We start from the raw sequence: 19,163 nt of genomic DNA on the forward strand, positions 1-19,163 counted from the left end.
GATTTTTCTAAATTTTCAGTTGGAAAAGTATTCTTTAAACAAACAAAAAAAAATCCTGCAAAAATCTCCTAATGTAAAGTACCGTTTCCCACACAACTCTATTTCTATAGCTGTACACATCACATCTGCACAAGAACATCATGTAAGCAAGACAATGGAGGAGAATATTTTTATTGATGGCTGAGTTACAGACAGTAATTAAATAGCAGATGATAGAGCTGTTTTGCGAAATCAAAGTAAAGCTATTTTGAAATGGCCATTTTATTATCTGACTTTGTATCAGTAAGGACACAGCTAGGCACAGCCAGGGTACGAAGTGACTGAGTCACTCAGCACAATTTTAATGCATTCTGTAAAACAAACAACACACAACGCTTTGGTAGAGTACTGCCACAAAGGATTGTTTGCAATGCTTCAGTTGTTCGTTTAACTGAATCTGGGCTTTTCCTGCAAAAACTAACTAACGTTCAGCAAGCACAGCCAACTAGTGCTACCCTGCCCAACAGCAGCTGCTGGCACACACCACGAAGCAGGCTCACTTCATGAATCAGCAACACTCCGGTGAAGTGTGTGGAACTGTTTGTTACCTATCAGACCAGTGTTTGGGCCTCTTAATGAAGCTCTTGCTCACACTGAGAAGTTTTATTTCAGATGAGCAAACCTGTAGCCATGCAATGTGTTTGACAGTGGGAGGAAAGAGGTTGCAGTCTGAGAGCTGTAAGGTTGTAAACTGGAATAAAAGCCAAAAGTCTTTCAAAGTCAATAAGGTTTTGTTTGAGATAATTAGAATTAGGATTAAGTAATGCAGAACAAGGTATTGAATACTAAATAATTGGTGTTACAAGCTACGATTCCCGCCCATGAACCTTCAATTCTTGCATGCATGCTCCATGAACAAGTTACAAGAGAATGTTTGGAGCTTTTTTTTTCTGTAAAACTCCTTCTAAACACTGATTAGCAAGTGGAAAACATGTCAAGATACAATGTTTTTGCTAGTAGACTTAAAATAAGTACATCCTGATATGAAGTCAGTGGTAAACAAAATCCAGAAATAACTGAAGTGCTGTTGACAAGCCTGAATTGCTTTGTGTTTGTTAAGAAGGATGAGCTGGATTGTTAGGCAGGTGTTATAACATCAAAGATACCCTTAATACTCTCTCCTTCATTTGAAGCACCTGGTATTTTGGAAATAATGTGGTAAGTAAAAGCTCTGTTGTTACTTAGAAATTGTAACTGAATTTTAAACAAATTAGTTTTGGTTTAGAAAAGCTGTCCATGGCTAAGCATATCACTTCTAAAATGCTTCCAGCATCTCACTAACGTGTCTTCAAAGTGAAATGGAAAAGTCATCTTGGTTTGGTGTCTACATTTCTTTCTCACTGTGGACTCATTTTAAGCTCCTCATTATGGAACCTGTGCAACCAACTGCTCAATGATTTCACTTACACACTAGAAACATAGGTGAATTTTTGGTAGCTCGCTAAAAATATTCTGAAGCCAGCATGTAGCAGCCATGTAGTTTGTCCCTGACGGCAGCAGATGGTGCTGATATGTTATTGTTTGGTACATCCTTGAGAGCTGGTATGCAGGTTCTCAACCCCATGGTAACTTATTTTCTTCTCATCCACTCTCCTTAAGGTCTTTTGGTATGGATTTGTCATCATCATCAAACTTCAGAATTTATCAAGGTAAAATATGAGTTTATAGTTTGAAGGTGAGATTTGGACATCAATAGCAAGCTCACAATGTTATCAGAGAATTAAGCACTGCCTGAAACAACACATTTCAGGAAAAGCCGTATTCATCACATCTAGGCTGCTGAACAAGGACCACTGATACTTGTAGGGCTCAGATACCTCAGGATGTGGTAATGAGGAGGCTCCTTGCCAAATGACTGCTGACAAGGGGTGATACTAGCTCACACCATGTTCTAGCAAACAGGAAGACCACAAGAGATGGTCATAGAAAATTCTCTTAAATGCAACAGATCACAGGTTGTCGGCATGTCAGTGAAAGAGAGAGGTAAACGAAACTGCTCTTTAGATAAGTTTCTAGGAAATTTTTGTTTAAACCAAAGGCCTAGTTAGAGAAACCTTCTTAGCTAAGGAACACAGAGACTTGAACATTGAGGGCATACTGGACTAAATACTTTTCCAGAGAGGATGTATTCACTGTCTGTGATACCCAGTTGAGAAAGGTGTGATGAGTTATGTTAAGAAAAAAAATTACCCTTTTGGAAGTGTGAGAGGTCTGAATAATGTTTACCACAGTTTTGAGTTGCTATTTGAGACAGATGGGAGAAATTTGTTGGAATGTATTTTGGTGAGAGTTTGTTTCTGTTTTGTGGTTGCAAAATGATTAGAGGTTTCTGGGAACCAAGGCCTCTAACCTCCTCCCAAAGAGAAAATTGTGTCCCAGCTTTGTTAGAAGCTTACAGAGCAGAGGTCTGGAGGTATAGAAACAGCTTTATTTTTCTTCCTATTTTTCTTCTCTGTTATTTCTAGCTTTTCAGCCAGTATCCCAGAAAGATCCCAATCTTGTTGCCTCCTTAGTCGTGTCAGTACTGAGATGCTTCTGAGTGCATTAGAACAATGGTTCTCACAGTGGTAGAGGGGAAATCATCGGGACTCCCTACGTGACTGACAATTGCAGTAAATAGTTTATAAAAGGAAGCTTTGACCCTCAGGAGTTTCTCTCTGCAATGGAACTCAGAGGAAGGATAGGGGAGGAAGGAGTGAGGAAAGGGAAGTGATTTGGTTCATGTGGCTGTTCCCTGCACACTGCAACAAGCAACCCTTGTTTAGACTCCAGTATGAAACGCTGTTGACCAGGCAAGTGGAATATTCTGACAGTGAACCCACAGCTTCATTTTAGCTGTACAAAGCACAGGTTTTTAAGATGTTCTTCAGAGTGCGAGGGGGGGTGGGGGTGGGGGAAGCAAAACAAAACAAAACTTTCTGCTTATGTGCTGAGATTTACCTCAAGCCATGCACTTAACATCTCAGTCTGGTAGTCAGCTCATCAGACATCTCCCATTTCGTTTATCTTTGCAAGCACACTAAAAGTGGTTGTGAACATGTGGGGAGTGAGCTCTGGAAATGACTGTTCAGTGGGCAGATGAAGAGCTATCCTGCTGGGTCATCCATCCCAGGCCTTTCTGCTGAGTTTCTCTCTTCAGTGTATATTCCCTTTTCCTGTGCAACTGGAGGATCCGTTTCAGCACAACACTGAAGACTGAAAGACTGTCTCAGTTAAGGCTTCCAACGTGCTGGAACCCCATGCTGGTTGTGGGGACTACGCACAACATACATAACTACATTTTGTTTACCTTGGCTAAACTCCAACCCAACAACAGAACATCAGGGTTCATTGCCAGCTGCCAACTGTGTGCCTAAATCATATTTCATCCTGGAATCCCCTGAGTCTGGATTAACGAACTGCCAAAATGCCACTCACATGTGGTTCTTTCCAAGGCTTCTCTAGTAACGTCTGTTGTTAGCATGGTTCTTATTGCTACATTACTAAAAACTGCTGTAAGTTATTGTAAAATTAAGTTATTAAAAAAGTAATTATGGCTTTGAATAACTATGGATTCTAACTACATCCATGGCTTCAGGCCCCTGTTGCAGATGATTCCTCTCAGGTGCTCTCAAGAGACAAGGCAAGGTTCCTAACATACTTTCCTGGTTAATGGCAATTAAATATATACCTTAAAGAGCAACTGTCATCTCTCTTTGCAAACATGTTTCAATCAAGTAATTGCTGAAAAGGTCTGCTCCATCAGCTCTGAGTTCCTGACATTCTGTTGCATCTCCATACCATTTTCTGTGGAAACAAGTCTCTGAATTCACTTCAAAAACTAATATTCATGGAATTGGGACAGACTATATTTTCAATATAGTTGAACCTATAAGCTAAGTTTTAAATTAAAATGGTGGTGGTGGTGCTTGGGGTCTGGGGGTTGTGTTGGGAAGGGAGAGTGTTGCGTTTTTTTTGTGTTTTGTTGTTGTTGTGGTTTGGTTTGGTTTGGTTTGGTTTGGTTTGGTTTGGTTTGGTTTGGTTTGGTTTGGTTTGGTTTTTCTGTTGGGTGCTACACTCTTTGAAAACATGTGAGTAGTTACAATCACATAATGTCACTCACTATTGAGATACTGACTTCAGGAAACCACTGACCGAGTTACGTGGTTTTTAGATGTCACAGGTTAATTAATGTCCTAAGACTGTGTTGTTACAGTTAAGCACTTTAAAAACTTAATGTGTTGAAAATACGGAGCCTGTACCTAACTCAATAGTAGATGTTAATCTATTTAAACTCTTTCAATTTTTTAAGCTTCTAAAACCCTTTCTCGATATTGAAGGTGTAGGTATAGGTCAAATTATCTCTGTCCGCCACAATATGTGAAATTCTCTCCCCTCACAGCAGATTCAAGTAATTCCAGCTCCTCTCAGGGGCAGCAAGAGTCTCCAGCTCTGCAAAGACCTTGGAACCACCAGATTCCTGAGCCCATTCAAAGGCCCACTTTCCCTAGGGGAAACAAACCTGATAACAAAAGAAGGGAGAGGAACACAATGCGAACATATGTACAAATGAAGCTATGTTGGAGACTGTCAGACTAAACAAGAATAAAATGGTAGAAAACATTTATCAATAAATATATCTGTAGCTATTTTATCAGTAGCAACTTTCACACAAAGAACTCAGTGTAAGTGGTTCATCTGTTAGTTTTAGCCTCATCTCTTCCTTTCCTCTTTGTTTTGTTGAAATGCACCTGCTCTGCATTGGACACCCCAGAACATCCTGGAGTTTGTGTTGCCCATTACTGTGATAATGTGAATGCATATTTGATAGCTCTAATTAGATTTCTGAAGAATACTGTATGGAGGTGCTGCATACATACCTTTTATCAGCTATGCAGTCATCCCTAGAAAACCAACAAAGTGCAAAGGAAATAACAAGGAGGAGAGAAAAAGCAACCAAATCAGGGGTTTTATAAAGCTGAGCAGTGGTGCACTGGGGGTTAAATTGTGATATTGTAACACTCTTTACCTCTCACCACAAAAATGGTGCAAAATGACCCAAGGATTCAAACAACAGTAGGAAGACAAAATGTGTTCAGAAACCTCCTTTATCTGTTTATTTCCACCTGAGGTCCACCTGAGTTAGGGAATTACAAAGCTACTTCTTTGTTGATGGACAGTGAAGGACAATTTACCCCACTGGAGCATAACAATACAGACTGCCTTCAAGAAAAAACTCTTTGCAGCCATGTAATCTTTTCAGGCACTCAGCATCAGTGTATATTAATAAATAGTCCCATGAAATCCTCTCAGGATTCATTAAAAGTTAAAAGCTCCAAGGCCTGAAGCAGAGAACTGACCTGCTGATTTTGAGCAAGGGGGACACTTTTATGTAAGTGATATAATTCCTTTTATTGCATCCCTCATTACTTCTACTTCATGCAGCAAAGAAATACTGAAATGGAAAACACTAGAATCATTACCTCTAAAAATGTTACTTTAAAAAAAAAAAATCCCTTGTCTTAAACCTCCCTATTGAAATGTTTTTTAAAACTAACATATCCTCAAATCATGTGAGATCCACACCTTACCACAAAGCCATTACATGTATTTAATGATTAGGCCTTAGTAAAGCAGTCCTGCTAAAGTGACCAGGCCAATTTACATACTTAAGGTTATGTGAATGTATTAGTGTTTACAGACCCCAGGCCACAGGGTCCTCCTGTGTGCACCCAAACAGCAGCTCAATTATTGTCCATGAGAGCTGGGACAGGCTTTGGCAAAAGGTTTAGATGCCTAAAAGTCACAGGGAGATGCAACCAGACATGTTGGCACTGGATATGGGATCAGGATACATGCCTATGGCAAAAACCATTAATAGAGACAACTGTATGAGTCACATGCAGTGCTTTGGTAACGCCTGTCAACTCTGAGAAAGGAATCTGAAGCCTGGAGAGGTGTCTCCGTAGACTGTCAGTCATATGCTGTTCTACCCACACCTGGAGCAGTAACCCGTTCATCCCGACCCAGGATGCTGTTGGGAGGACCTGCCAGTACTGAACAGCCATACACCAACACTACTGAACAGCTATAGACCACTCCTGCCAGCTCCGAGCACAGGTGGAGCCAGTGCTTGACTCTGCCCCTTGCTGAGTACATGCACCGTAGGTTGCCTACACAGAGCCAGAGCAGTGAGGAAGAAGACCATCTCGGAGTAGATACAAAGACAAGAAAACCTCCGCACTGCGCTGTCTGAAGGGTACATTGCACACAGCGGGGCTACCCCAGCACCACAGCACCCACCTTGCAACAGCCACCTCTAAATACATGAGATCATGTATTTAGGTCAAACGAGATCATGTATTTAGGTCAAGACCCTTCTCCGTGGACTCTTACGGGTTTTTCTTGCAAAAGCTCAGAAAGACTTGCTACGTCCTGTGTTAGCAAAGCCAAAGTTGGTGCTGCTTTCCACTCCCTACTTTTTATGCATGGCCCTCATGTTTACAGCATTTCCCTGCAAAGCAGTAGGTCCAGGAGTCCTGCGTCCCAAACCAAGGCATTGCAATGCCTCAACCCCAGCTGGGTTGTTACCTCCCCGTGTAACATTGACACTGAGACACTGGTTGTCAGGTGTGTGGTTGTGTTTTGGAGCATGGATTCTGTGATCAGATCTCTCTCACAGTGGATTTGTGAAAATAATTGTCAGCAGTTACTGTCTCCATTTATTATAATGGAAATACAACCTCCCGTATTGCTGATTGCCTTCTCATTTGCCTTGAACTTCTCCCTTCACCTTTTTGCCTTCATTGCAAATGCTACTGCTGTGTTTCTTGCTTGTGTGTCATCTCTCTTTGCTGCTTATTTTTTGTTCCACAATTTTAGTATTTTCTTATGAAAAATGTTGAGTATGAGCATTAAAAGCCAGTGAAAATCCCTCCGTACTTTTCTCCATATCATAGTTTGTTTCACTCTTAATTCTCACTGAAGAAGTTTCCCTTCCTGTCAAAATCACTTCTAAATCTAGCCCTTGTGTATTTACTGGAATGTAAACATAATTGGCAAACATTTGTTATCTTGAAATTATACCCTACTTGCTAATTTGCACTGTACTGAATACTAGTAAAATGCACCCTTGGTTACACAGGTATATTTGCTTGGTGATAAAGCATGCTTTGAAGCATTTTGTTTAAACAAAGTGATTTGATTAGATTATGGGGCAGTTTTCAAAAGCATCTGACACCCCTAATATTCATTTGATTCACTAACTCTTTCTATACATTGCTTAAGGCTTGGAAGAAGAAGCATCCTGTGAAACAGAGAACGTGACTCACTGATCTGGAAGAACACAGGCAATTCCGCAGATGCTAGTAGTTTTGCAGGGTTAGTGGATGGGGACTTAGGCCAACAAGCAGATGGAGTTAAGGACTAAAACCTATTTCTGGTTCCTGTCTAGATGGGTCCTCTAATTAGTTGCAAAAACTCAGATCTGATATCTGTTTGCTGATCTTTGTTTATTTTATTAAAGTCAGACCAATCTAGATGCTTGCTTGTTGGGCTTGTGTGTGTGTACGCAGAAGAGAAGGAAGGTCTACACAAATGTTAAGGCTGGTGGAGCTGCATCTCTCCTTTTCCAGTTCCTTGCAGCTTCATGCACTACAGTGAGTTTTGTCGTTCATGTATTTGGTTACTTTCATTCCTGAAAACATCTTGTGGGCTGTTATGATATTGTTTGACATATTCCTGGGACATACATCACCCGTGTAATTTTGTTCTGCTGCCTCAACTGTACTACTATGACCAGCAGAAGTTACACACAATATATGAAATTCCCTTGTCTTCTGCAAGATGTGCTCTGGGTTTCATAGAGTGGCCTTACCTATGTCTGCGATAGTGAGGAGTGGCATGAGAACGTGCTTGAGGGGAGGCTAACTGACAACTGTCTCTAGCCTAGGTGTCTGGACCGAATATACCCATTAGCAGTTGAGGTAAGCAAGGTGAGCTCCTGGAGGGCATCTTTGGTTTCATTTCATCTGAAAGGAATCCAGTTGACAAGCTTCAAGACTGTTGTGCAATATGAAGTCAGGGTGGGAAAGACGGGATCAAGCATGACACTTGCTTCAAACAGACATTCTTCATCTGGACTAAAGTGATAATGTTACTGCAGCCCTTATACGGCTGAATACTGTCAATGAACAACTTTTGAAGTGTCATCTCCAGCACAGCTGCCCATCTTCACCAGATAGGTACCCTGCAGAGTGAAACAGAGGAGACAGCAGAGGAGGCCAAACAGATTCCAGCTTTATCTATTCCTAATTTTCTACTGGTGCAAATTAGACTTCATGCAGGTAAACTACTGAGTGTCAGTGAATAAGGGCCCACCATTTCCTCCATACATTTCAACAGACTGGAGCCAAAGTCAACAGAGAATATCTTCCATCAAGTTTTATTTTATCCCCCTAAGTGATTTTGATACAGTCACTCAAAAAAATCAAACCAAAACACACACCTCAAAATGCCCACTGTAGTTGTCTCCAAGAACTCATGGAAAGCTGTTTAATCAGTATAACCAAGGAAAACTGCTTGGCATAATTGAGAAGTTCATACCTTCCCATCCTGTGTAGCCTGACTCAAAGCCCACAGAAGGGATTGACAGTCCCTTTTATTGTTTTGAAGGGGCTGTATAAATTATCCAGGTAGAATACTAGAGAACTTCTAAAGAGATTCAGCTGGACCATGCAGATTTCCAAGATATCTTAGTAACTAATGAGAAAATAAAACAATTGAGACATTAATTGTTTCATAATATCCAGGCTTAGCCTCAGATGCTGAATGTGTGCTAAAGTATGTTTAAGAATTTCTGTAGGAGATCAGAACTTGTCCATTTGCACAATAATTGGGAAGGCCTTTCCAAACATCCACATCTCTACTTCTGTCCCAGTTGTTTGTTAAACTCTTCTGTGAAAGGCTGGCTGGGATCAGTGCTCCTTGCACTGGTGTCTTGGCCATATTACAGGTTTTAGACAGTAAGAAGAAAAATATTTTTTAATGCAGTTATCTGAATTAAAATTAAAATATCTTCTTTTATTCCTTTAAATATTTGACCATGAAATTCTGTGAGTTTTCTGCCACCAAAAGAGCAACACAAGGCGAAAGAATGCACACTTTCAAAAAGTGTCTTTGGGCAGAGACTCTGGGTTTACAGAGCATGCAGCACAACAGGACTATGCTTTCTTGTCTCTGGGCAAGGTAGTACAAGGCAACTTAATAACCAGACTTTAAGAAGGGAGGAAGGTGAGTAAGGATAAATATGTTACAAAGCATTTTTTTGTGTAGTTTATTTGAACTTAATGTATGTGCTGACTGTCACTAGCATTTTTTATGTATTTTGCCACTGGGGACTTAATAAACCAAATTAAAGCTTAGATAATAGGACCGTGTTCACGTCTAGTTCAATGTGAGTATGGAAAGGTGCATCTCTCTGTCTGGACAACTATATAGGTACCCATCATCACCATAATCTAGGGGGTCTCAAAAAATGGTGTTTGCCCTCCTGTCTCCTCCCAGCTTGTTGAAAAGGGACAAGTTTATGGCCATTATCCTTGTCAGAGCACAGCTGGGAGCAAGTCTGAATAAAGAGATGGGTTCTCCACTTATTTCTGAAAGTCGCATGGGCAATAATTGTGCTTTTTCTTTTACTACTTAAACCTGTAGCCCAGTTTGCCTCCATTAATGGTTTTATGCTCATGGATGCTCCATCAGTGAACTGACAGTTTCCTTCTTCCTCTGGAAAGCTGCTTTCATGGGAAACTACAGTTGCAGACAAAGAAACAGTATCTTGGCTAATTAAGATTGTTTCTAATCAGGCTTTCTAAATCAGGAAAAAAAGATGTTAAGTGAGGTTCGTGTTCAATGGAAATCCTGTGCAGAGAAATACAGTTCTGGGAGTTTTGGTGGTTGTTTTCTGGTCCAGCTGAATAATTTTCAAAATTGTGGTAAGTGAGGCTGAAGTTACAAGTATAGGGCCAGGTACCACATGTGTGGTGAGGAACAGTTTTTTGGGCTTTTTGCCACCGTGCCCATGGGCCTTCAAGGGCAGTTTGTAACCCAGCTGATCCCAGGGCTGCAGCCCAGTCTAAGGTACAGAAGGAAGCACCTGTACATGGGTGAGGCTGACGTTCACCCATTTCTCTAACATTTTTGTCCCCTGTCAGGGAGAAAGTCCGTGCTTTTGAAGTTTTCATGGTTTTAATTTTGCAAAATTTCGGTTGTACAAATCAAAATGGAACTGAGCGATCCTACATTTGAATCCAGCCTTTCTTTGCATTTTTGAAGTGCTTATATTTCATCCAGGAAGAAAAACATACGTAAGTGAGATAAACTTTACTTATTTGATAACTTCACATGTGCCAGAAGCTACAATTTAAACTTCATAACTTTGATATAGTGCCCATCCTTTGTTGGACACTTGTTTAAATGTGTTCATAAGCTCTCATGGTCTGTGTTGTAAATGTTGACTGAAAGGAGAATAACAGTATACTGAGATGCGTGTTTGGTACAATAAACAGGTTAATCTGGCTAAATCTTTCATTAACATGGAAAAGGTTTAGTGCTGTGACATTTTTTAATCACTTTATTTAAATAGCTCTATACTGTCCAGTAAAGGGTAAAGAATGTTTTGGTACTGCAGCTTAGTTTTAACAAGTTAAATGTATTTTCTTACAGTAAAAAGTCACATTAGGTAACCTTAATGATTATTAGTGTACCTTAACAGATCTTTGACCACGCGATACAACAGTTCAGTAATCTATTTCAACCACTCAAAGTATCCTGACAGAGGTGGCAATTGACTTTGGTTTCCTATTTCCACTCCACCTGAGCTAAAAGAATGTGAATCACAGGGAGTGAATTTGCTAATTCATGTTGTATTTGTTCACAGAATAGTAGACAACTGAGCCTCTGGAAAGGAAAAAAAAAAATACCAAAGGAGTTATGATTTGAAGTAGAATTGTTTGAATAACTAACATCCAATGGAAAGTAATCAGGCAAACTGTGGCTGTTGTATGTCAGAGCACCTGCTAAACAAATAAATTATGATAATCCCTCTAGGTCTGGGCATTTACAAAAAGAAACAAATGTTTTCAGCCAGCATTTTATTTTTCTGATGGCCCATTCATACGCTTAGCTTTTTTATTCCTAAATTAAGGTTGTGTAAGAGTTCAAACAAAAGTAACAGCATAGTATTTATAAATACTTTCTGCAGGTTCATTGTTCTTGTAGGTGTTGATTTTGGCCTTAACCCCAAACCCCAAAATGAGAAGTAAAAACATGCCATTTTGAGAATGTTGAATCCATTGCTGATAGGAAATTCTACTCATGGCAAATATTTAGTGTAAAACAAATAATTAGCTACAGATCTAGATTCCACCTGCTCTGAGTTTTGTTCAAATTTAAAAGGGATTTTTCTGTGCTATGTGAATAATTGGACATGTTGTTCTACTTAATCCTTTCGAAAGCAGCACTGAACTTCAGGGGCTAAAACTAACAGTGTAATTGTACACTACTTCAGTTTTAACACCATGCAATCCATACTGAAAACACTAGAAAGCTTTACAGTTTGCAGATATTTTGCCCATTTTTTCATTTCCCTTCTTTGTTGTTTTGGTTTTAGTTTGGGGTTTTTCATGTTGATTTTGTTTTGTTTTGGATTTGGTTTGTGTTTTTTCACAATGGTTGACTCTACCACCATGCTGGGATTGTAAGATTTGGAGGGAGGGGGCAGGAGCTGAACATGGGGTTACAGTGTCCAGCCCACCAGTTCTGGGTCTGTTCTGGGCCTTGGTGTAAGAACACAACACAATGAGATGACCAAGGATCAGGCAGAGTAGGCTGCCTAAGACTAACTGCTTGCGCCAAGGGACTGAAAGCCTAGAAATAAAGGGAAAAGCCTTCTTACAAAACTTCCATGATAGCTGGCAAACAAAATATGTTGTGATTCTTTTTTAGGTGTAAAGTCACCTGTCTGGTGTCTTTCATTCAGAAAAGTATTCTTTAAAAAATATGGTTTATTATTCACAGTACCCGAAGGTCACTACTGACCAATTTGGAGTACAACACAATAGAGGAAAAAAAAAAAAAAAAAAAAGAAAGACCAACAACAACCACCACCAAAAAACAAAACAAAAGAAAAACAAAAACAAAAACAAACCCACAACTGCAAGGGATTCCTTATAAGCACCTTTTTTTTTTTCAAACTAGAGAACTGAATATAGTCATAAATATAAATGCTTTTTCCTGGAAAGGTTCAGTAATTTGAATTATGTTTTTAATGTGAGATCCTGATCAACTTCTAAAGCCCTTTTGACAACAAAATGCTACAAAACCTCCAGCTTGGCTTGCAATGTGCTTCCTTTCCTACTTCTCTTCCACACGTGCTTCTCCTTGCCCTTAGCTCCAATGTCAACTAGCTACATGGGACAGGATGAGTCAGGGCAGAGACAGAATATGGTTATGAAGGGCAACCTGAGCAGGTCAGGGAAAAGCAGAGAAAGCTTAATTGTGAGCACAAACAAGGCGTGTGAAATGTCATTGCACGTATTTAACTTTGTTTCTGTTGGGGGCTTGGCCGGCTCCCTTCACCCATTGCATGGACCGTGCACCACCAGGAAGAGAAAATCACAGTGAACATAAACCACAGATCAACATGTTGTTCAGTCTGTCACACTTTTATGCCCAGGGGCTCTGCCCTGGACACCAAGCATAAAGCCAGATCTGTTCAAACATGATGTTTCCTAGTGGTGGACTTAGAGCTTCTCCAGTGACCAGCTTCTGATGGAGCAACCATGAAGCATGAGTGTGCATCAAGGGACCAGGCTTTGTCCCCTGTCATCCCACCAACTGCTGCCTGACAGAAGGACAAACGGCACTGGGAGCCCTTTTAAATTACTGTTGACAAAAACAGTCATCAGGCTGCTTTAATCTGTGCAAGACATTTGTCCACTTTTGATGGAGTTCCTGTAAGAAAGTGGATGGATAAGTGTGAATTCGAAGTACAGCTTTATAGTCTAAAGGAGACGTTTATAGTGTACCTAGTTGCATACCAAACACCTTTTCCTTTTACCAGTTATATGTCTGTGTGTCTGGTGATGCTTCTGTGAGTCCCAGTGAGAAGTGTTCTGGTCTGATTGGCCAATTTTTAGCCTTTCCAATTAACAGGGATTAAAATTAAAGAAATTTTAAAAATATATCTGTGATTATTTTCTATTACTTTTAGATCACAACTCAAAATTAATCAAGGATACTTTTAACATAGAAACACTATGAGTAAAAGTAACCAGTAGAAACACTATGAGTAAAAGTAAACAGTAGAAACTCTATAACAGATTAACTGCAAAAGTAAATAAATGAACATGTATTTGTAATTCTGAAAAGACTTGAAGTAGCAGCAAAAACAACATTAGTGACAATCAAACAGAGTGATTATTTTATTGTTGCATCCTATGAGAAGTTTACAGTTTTCATGTGTCACTTTATTTCTGAGAAATTAATATGCTGATGAGCATTATAAAGTTGTACATACAACATGTTTTGTTTTTTCCTTCATAAAATACATGGAGAGGAATTGTAGATATCTATACAAGATGCCTTGTGTTACCAGCTTTTTCCCTCCTGAATTCAGTGCAGCCAGACAGGTTTTATCTCTCCTGGCTGCTGCAGAACCAGAGTTTTCACACAGCATTTTGACCAGGGTGGCAATGGCCTTCTCCTGAAATATGAACTGCTCTGGTGTTGTCACAGGGCTGAGCCCTCAGTGTCCCAAACAGGGCTTCAGCACCTCCCCGCTAGAAAATGCTGGTGCCGCAGACACACGGGACCACAGATAGGAAGGCACACAGATACTGAAGGACCACCTTTGCAGTCTCCTCAGAGCCACATAACTACACATCCTGCTGTCGACAACCATTCTCGTTCCTAATACAGTCTCTGTTTGCCAAAAGCACAGCACTACCTGCAGGGCTGCAGCTCCCCGGAGAAACCTGTCACTGAGATGGTGCCATCATCTTAGCCATCACACAAGCCTGTCACATTTGAATTGCTGTTAATGTGCATAGACCCATGCAAGAATACTGAAAAATCTGAATATTGAAAAACAGTTAGCTTCACAGAGAATCTCTACCCTGAGTGCAGCACAGTGCCTTCATTAATTTATGTGCCACAGAAGAAGAAACTTCAGGTATCATTTCACAAGTGCTGTCAGTGGCTCAGCTTGCAAATCAGTGTGTGCAAGTGAAATGTATCCATTCAGAACAATTTCATGTCATTCATGCTTCTCTTTACTTGACATAACATGCTTTATTCTAAAATTGTCTGCTTCAGCATGTTCAGCAAAGTCAACCTGTAAACGCTCAGTTTTCTGTTATCTTTGCTCTAATTCATTCTGTAATGAAAGTAAATATGCATGCCTGATGCTAAACATTGTGTTTACATTAAATCAGTCCAAATAAATGGCGATTTTAAGAACTATTTAATCATCCATGACACCAAGTGCAAATACACACCTACAGCTACACACATGAATGACACAAGTGCAATTTGTAAACATTTTGCCTGTAAAATTCAGTTATGGGGGAGGTGTATCATGTTCAAACCCTTTGGGATGGTCTGTCCATTTTCAAGCCGGCCAACCACCACTGCTATTTTGTAAGTCCAATTTTTTTGCTCAGCTGAGTAAAGTCAGCGGATAAAACCGGGCAGATCTTCATTTAATCTCTACACTCATTAGATTCATTAGCAAACTACTGAGGGTGAGCTGCCGACTCGGAAACCACCACAGCTCTGTGTGAAGCCTGGCGACAGCGGTAGTGCCCGAGGCTGGCTGGCTGTCCTCCCTGCCGCCTCCGCCGCGCTTCTCCTTTCTCTTCTCTGGCCCCCAGCGACGGGGAAAAAGCGCGAATACCCGTTTTCAAGGAGAAAAGGGGAAGCGTGTGGCCGGTCGGGGTGCCCCGCCCGGCGTCCCGTTGCAGCAGACCCCGCTCCGCCTTGTCCGGAGCACGCGTGGCCGGGGCGTCAGGGGTCCGGGGGCTCTCAGCGCGGCACCCAGCGGAAGCGGTACCCGCCGGCGGCGGTGCGGAGGGTGAAGGCGTTGCCCTGCGGGAAGGCCAGGGTGCGGATGCTGCCCGCCTCCCCCAGGGCCGCCCGCATGCTGCCGTCCCACTCCACCCCCACGCCGTCCGGGCGCGGGGCGGTGCGGCCGGTGCGCAGCCCGCGGAAAGCGCCGTGCAGGCGCGGGGCCGGCCGCGGGCGCTTGGCCGTGGGGCTGCCCCCCGGGCTGCTCCCCGGGCTGCCTCTCAGGAGGCGGAGGGCGGCGCGGCACTTCTCCGACACCTCCCGCAGCATGGCATCCACGCCCGCCGCTTCCTTCCACGGCTCCGGCCGCCCGCGCCCGCGCCGGACCCCGGCTGGGGCAGGGGCGGTGGCGGGAGGAGTGGGCGGAGGATGAAGAGGAGGAGGAAGGGCCGCCTCGTCGTTGCACTGCGGGAGCGTCAGTGTCTGCCAAGGGGCGAGAAAGTGCGACTTGCACGGGCTGTGCCACACGGCGCATCCCCGCGCCGCCTCGCCCTGCTCCGCACCGCCTGCATCACACCGTCCCGCGCCTCTCTGCCCCACACTACCCCATCCTGTCCTGAACTGTGCCACACTGTTCCCCGCTGCCCTCCTCTGCGCTAGTCCATGCTGCACCACTTTACCCCACATGACACCAACCAATCCCGCACCACCTCACCTCACCCCACCACACTCTGGCCTCCGCTGCCCCACACCATCCCACCCTACACCAACACACCCCATCTCGATCCACATGTCCTCACACCCCCACATGGCTCCGTCCCACCTCATGCTGCTCAGCCTCACCCCACACCCTGTCCCCTGCTGCACCCCCTCAGTGCACTGTCCCCAGGGACCAGCCACGCTGTGGGGCAGCAGAGCCAGGTGGGATGGCAGCACTCACATCAAGGATTGCAGCCAGCTGCCTGGCCTGGATCGCCAACTCCTTCAGCTGCACATTGCTCTCCTGCAGCGTCACCAGCTCCTCCTGCTTCTGCGTGAGGGTCTCCTGCAGCTGCAAAGGACAAGAGAGGACAGGGTGGTTGGGACAGCCCCACTGCCCAGGGGCCAGCGGATGCTGCACACCAGGGTCATGCAGCTGCCCCAGCAGGATACAAGGGAGAGAAACCCTTGGGGGAGACTTGGGGGTCCCTACCTGGCTGTCTGCCTCCAGGGCATCTCCCAGTGCTTTCTGGTGCTGGTCCATCAGGTCCCTCCAGCACTGCTCAGGGGAAGGCAGGCGCTGCGGGGGCATCTGCACCAGTGTGCTGCTCTCCAGCTGCGCAGTGCAGGGAGCAAAGGCCACCTCCTCACCAAGTGAGAAATCAAAGTCGGTGTAGTCCAGTGGAGGTGGCATTAAGGTGGATGCTTCTGGAGGGAATAGCCACAGGCATTAAGACAGAGGAGGTTTTCACATTCTCTCTTTGTCCCGACCCCCGCACACCATACTGATTCAGAGCATCCCACTGGTGTCCTGACATGCTTTTACTCCGCTGAGAGAGCTATGCACCCTAAATCTGTTGGATTTATTTTCTGTCTCCCATTGGGGAAGGCTCAGTGTCAGCCCAGATCCCTCTAAGGGGGTCTGCAGGGACAAACTGCCTTACAGAGTGTCCCAGGGTGGTACAAGTATGCAGTAAGTGGGCATCCAGAAACCCAAAAACCAGAAGAAGAGGAGATTGAATTAATCGTGGCTGCTGATGTGCACACACAGGCATGATTGGGTTAAAAAAGGAAAAGTATCTACTTGCCAGATATAAAATCATCAACAGCATCTCTGAACTGGAGAAACTCTGGTCCATCCTGGAAGCAGGGATCCTGGAAGGGGTAAAGATGAGCAGGGCCCGGGGCTCAGATCTGCCTGTGCTGCGCACTGCTGCCTGTGCTGTTCTGACAGTGTGCTCAGCACCCTCCCATAGCCCCGGCACACCCGGGCACCCATGCCCTACCCTGCCCCTGCCACTAACTCATCTAACACATGGGACAAGATGCTGTCCTCCACTGTGCCCATTTCACAGTTGGGAAGAGTGAGGCTGAGGGGGTTGCTAGCAGCCATTGGCTTGAGAAGGCTACCTGCATGGATGTCCTACCCAGCCAAGTCTGTCCCAGCTGGGGGCTTACCTGCTGCTCGATCACAGGGCTGGCCGGGGCAGTTGAAAGGGTGGGGGCACAGGCTGCCAGATCCTGCCAGTCGATGGTGGTGACCGCTGGGGACAGTGAAAGACAGCGGTGAGAAGCTCAGGCAGGGTTGGGTCTAGCCAGGGTAGTGTAGAGATGTGGGAAGCATGGCTGAGGCGCATCCTCAAGGGCACAGCTGGGGGATGCAGGTCTGGAGAGCATGGTGGGGGCACCTAATGGGACATATTGGTGGGCAAGCAGAGAGGGACATGGCCGGGGGGACACGGTGGAAGGCATGGGGGGGGTGTCACGGCTGGGGATGCAGGGCTGGGGAGCACGATGCGGAGCACGGGCTCGGTGCAGTGGGAGGTACGGGGAGGGGGACATGGCCGGGGGTCAGTGCTCTCCGCCGCGGATAGACTCACCGAGGGCAGGTGCGGCGGGGGCTGGCGCGGCGCCGCTGCGGCGCGGCCGCGGCGGGGGCGCCCGGGGACTCAAGGCGGCCCGGGGGGTCCCCGCCGCCCCTCCGTCGGGCCGGGCCGGCTTCTTGGCGAGGCGAACAGGCGGCCCCTGGACCCTGTTGGGACAGATGCTGCCGAAGGCCCGGCGGCGGCCGCCCTGTTCCATGCTGCCGCCGCGGTACCGGCACCAACACCGGCCCCGGCCCCAGACCCGGCGGGCGCCGTCCGTCCCGCTCGGCGCCGCCCCGCGGGCCGGTGTGCAGGCAAGGGCGCGGGGAGCCGGGGCCATGCCGTGGGCTGCCTGCCCGCCTTCCCTCCACCGGGGCGCGGAAACATCCCGCCGCCTCCCGCGGCCGCGCCGGCAGCTCCCGCGCCCGCGGAGCCCTTCCCCGCGCCCGCCGGGTCGAGGCGGGCCGACCGAGGGGGCTGCTCCGGAGGTAAACCCGAGGAGAGAGGCTGCCGACCCCTCTGCCCCCGCCCCTGCCGCCGCTCCGCCAGCACCTCGGTCCCTTGGCCCCCCCTCCGCGTCCCTGCCAGGCGGCTTGTGGGGGTCAACTTGCTGGCTGTGCTGGGTTTTATAAGGATATTTATTAAATACCAGGGCCAGGGGTCGCCAGCGCTGAAAGTGTAAGACGGGGACGGGAATAAAAACAAACCAGCCGGCGGCATCTAGACATTTCTGAGCCCCACACCGGGAAAGGGTCCCCCCACCTCTGGGACACCGAGCCAAGCAGACGTCACCGAGCGGGCTGGCGGACGATAAATGGACCCTGAACCTCTTGTGATGGGCCTGTAGGTACTTTCTGCCGCAGCGGTTTGGACAAGCTCTGCTCGTTCTGCCGGAGCACTTGACGCCAGGGCTTGCAGTGCAGTTCAGTGTGCGCTTCACCCTTTCCTTGCTGCCATGGAAGGCAAACACCCCCGAGGGCAACTTTAGATATGTATATGCTCTTTTAACATCACTTTTGTGCACAAAGGCAATAAAATAAATAAAATATTTTACAACATTATGACTGTTTTCTTCCCTTGCATGTTTCCTGTGCTACCGTGCCAACTTGGTTAGGAGCACATACCTTGACTACAGACCTGCTAGAAAATACCAACCAGGTGTTTTATTATTTAGCGTTTTAATTTCCTACGTTTCAGTTAAGTCCATCTACTTTTTTCGTTGTTGTTCTTTTTCCCCCCTAGCTGTGACCAAGTCAGCACATATCAGTTTGAAGTGGGGAATGACACTACCGGGCATAATTATTTCGTGGCGACTGGAATTAACTGTTGGTCCTTCTGTGCCAATGTGTTTCCTCTGCCAGCAATGTACACACCACCAGCAATTAAATGAGTACAGGTGACAAGTACAAAAAGAGTTTATTCAATGTTCATTTGGTTCTTCCACTGTTACCTCTATAGACCTTCCTCCAAATAAATAATACAGTACTTGGCATTGTGTATATTATTTACACACTGGAT

General features: G+C 45.1%; 1 protein-coding gene across 1 annotated transcript; it reads right to left on the minus strand.

The window, feature by feature from the left end:
* Window positions 1-13,482: 13,482 nt before the first annotated feature.
* MCIDAS (multiciliate differentiation and DNA synthesis associated cell cycle protein) lies at window positions 13,483-18,079 on the minus strand. Its single transcript, XM_065047076.1, has 6 exons — window positions 17,661-18,079; window positions 17,239-17,324; window positions 16,869-16,935; window positions 16,274-16,488; window positions 16,022-16,132; window positions 13,483-15,564 (listed from the first exon to the last, which is right to left on the minus strand). The coding sequence occupies exons 1-6, from the start codon at window positions 17,983-17,985 to the stop codon at window positions 15,100-15,102; spliced, it is 1,269 nt and encodes a 422-aa protein (XP_064903148.1). The 5' UTR covers window positions 17,986-18,079; the 3' UTR covers window positions 13,483-15,099.
* Between the last annotated feature and the right edge of the window lie 1,084 nt (window positions 18,080-19,163).

The sequence above is a fragment of the Columba livia genome, chromosome Z, assembly GCF_036013475.1.
Source record: "Columba livia isolate bColLiv1 breed racing homer chromosome Z, bColLiv1.pat.W.v2, whole genome shotgun sequence".
NCBI lineage: Eukaryota > Metazoa > Chordata > Aves > Columbiformes > Columbidae > Columba > Columba livia.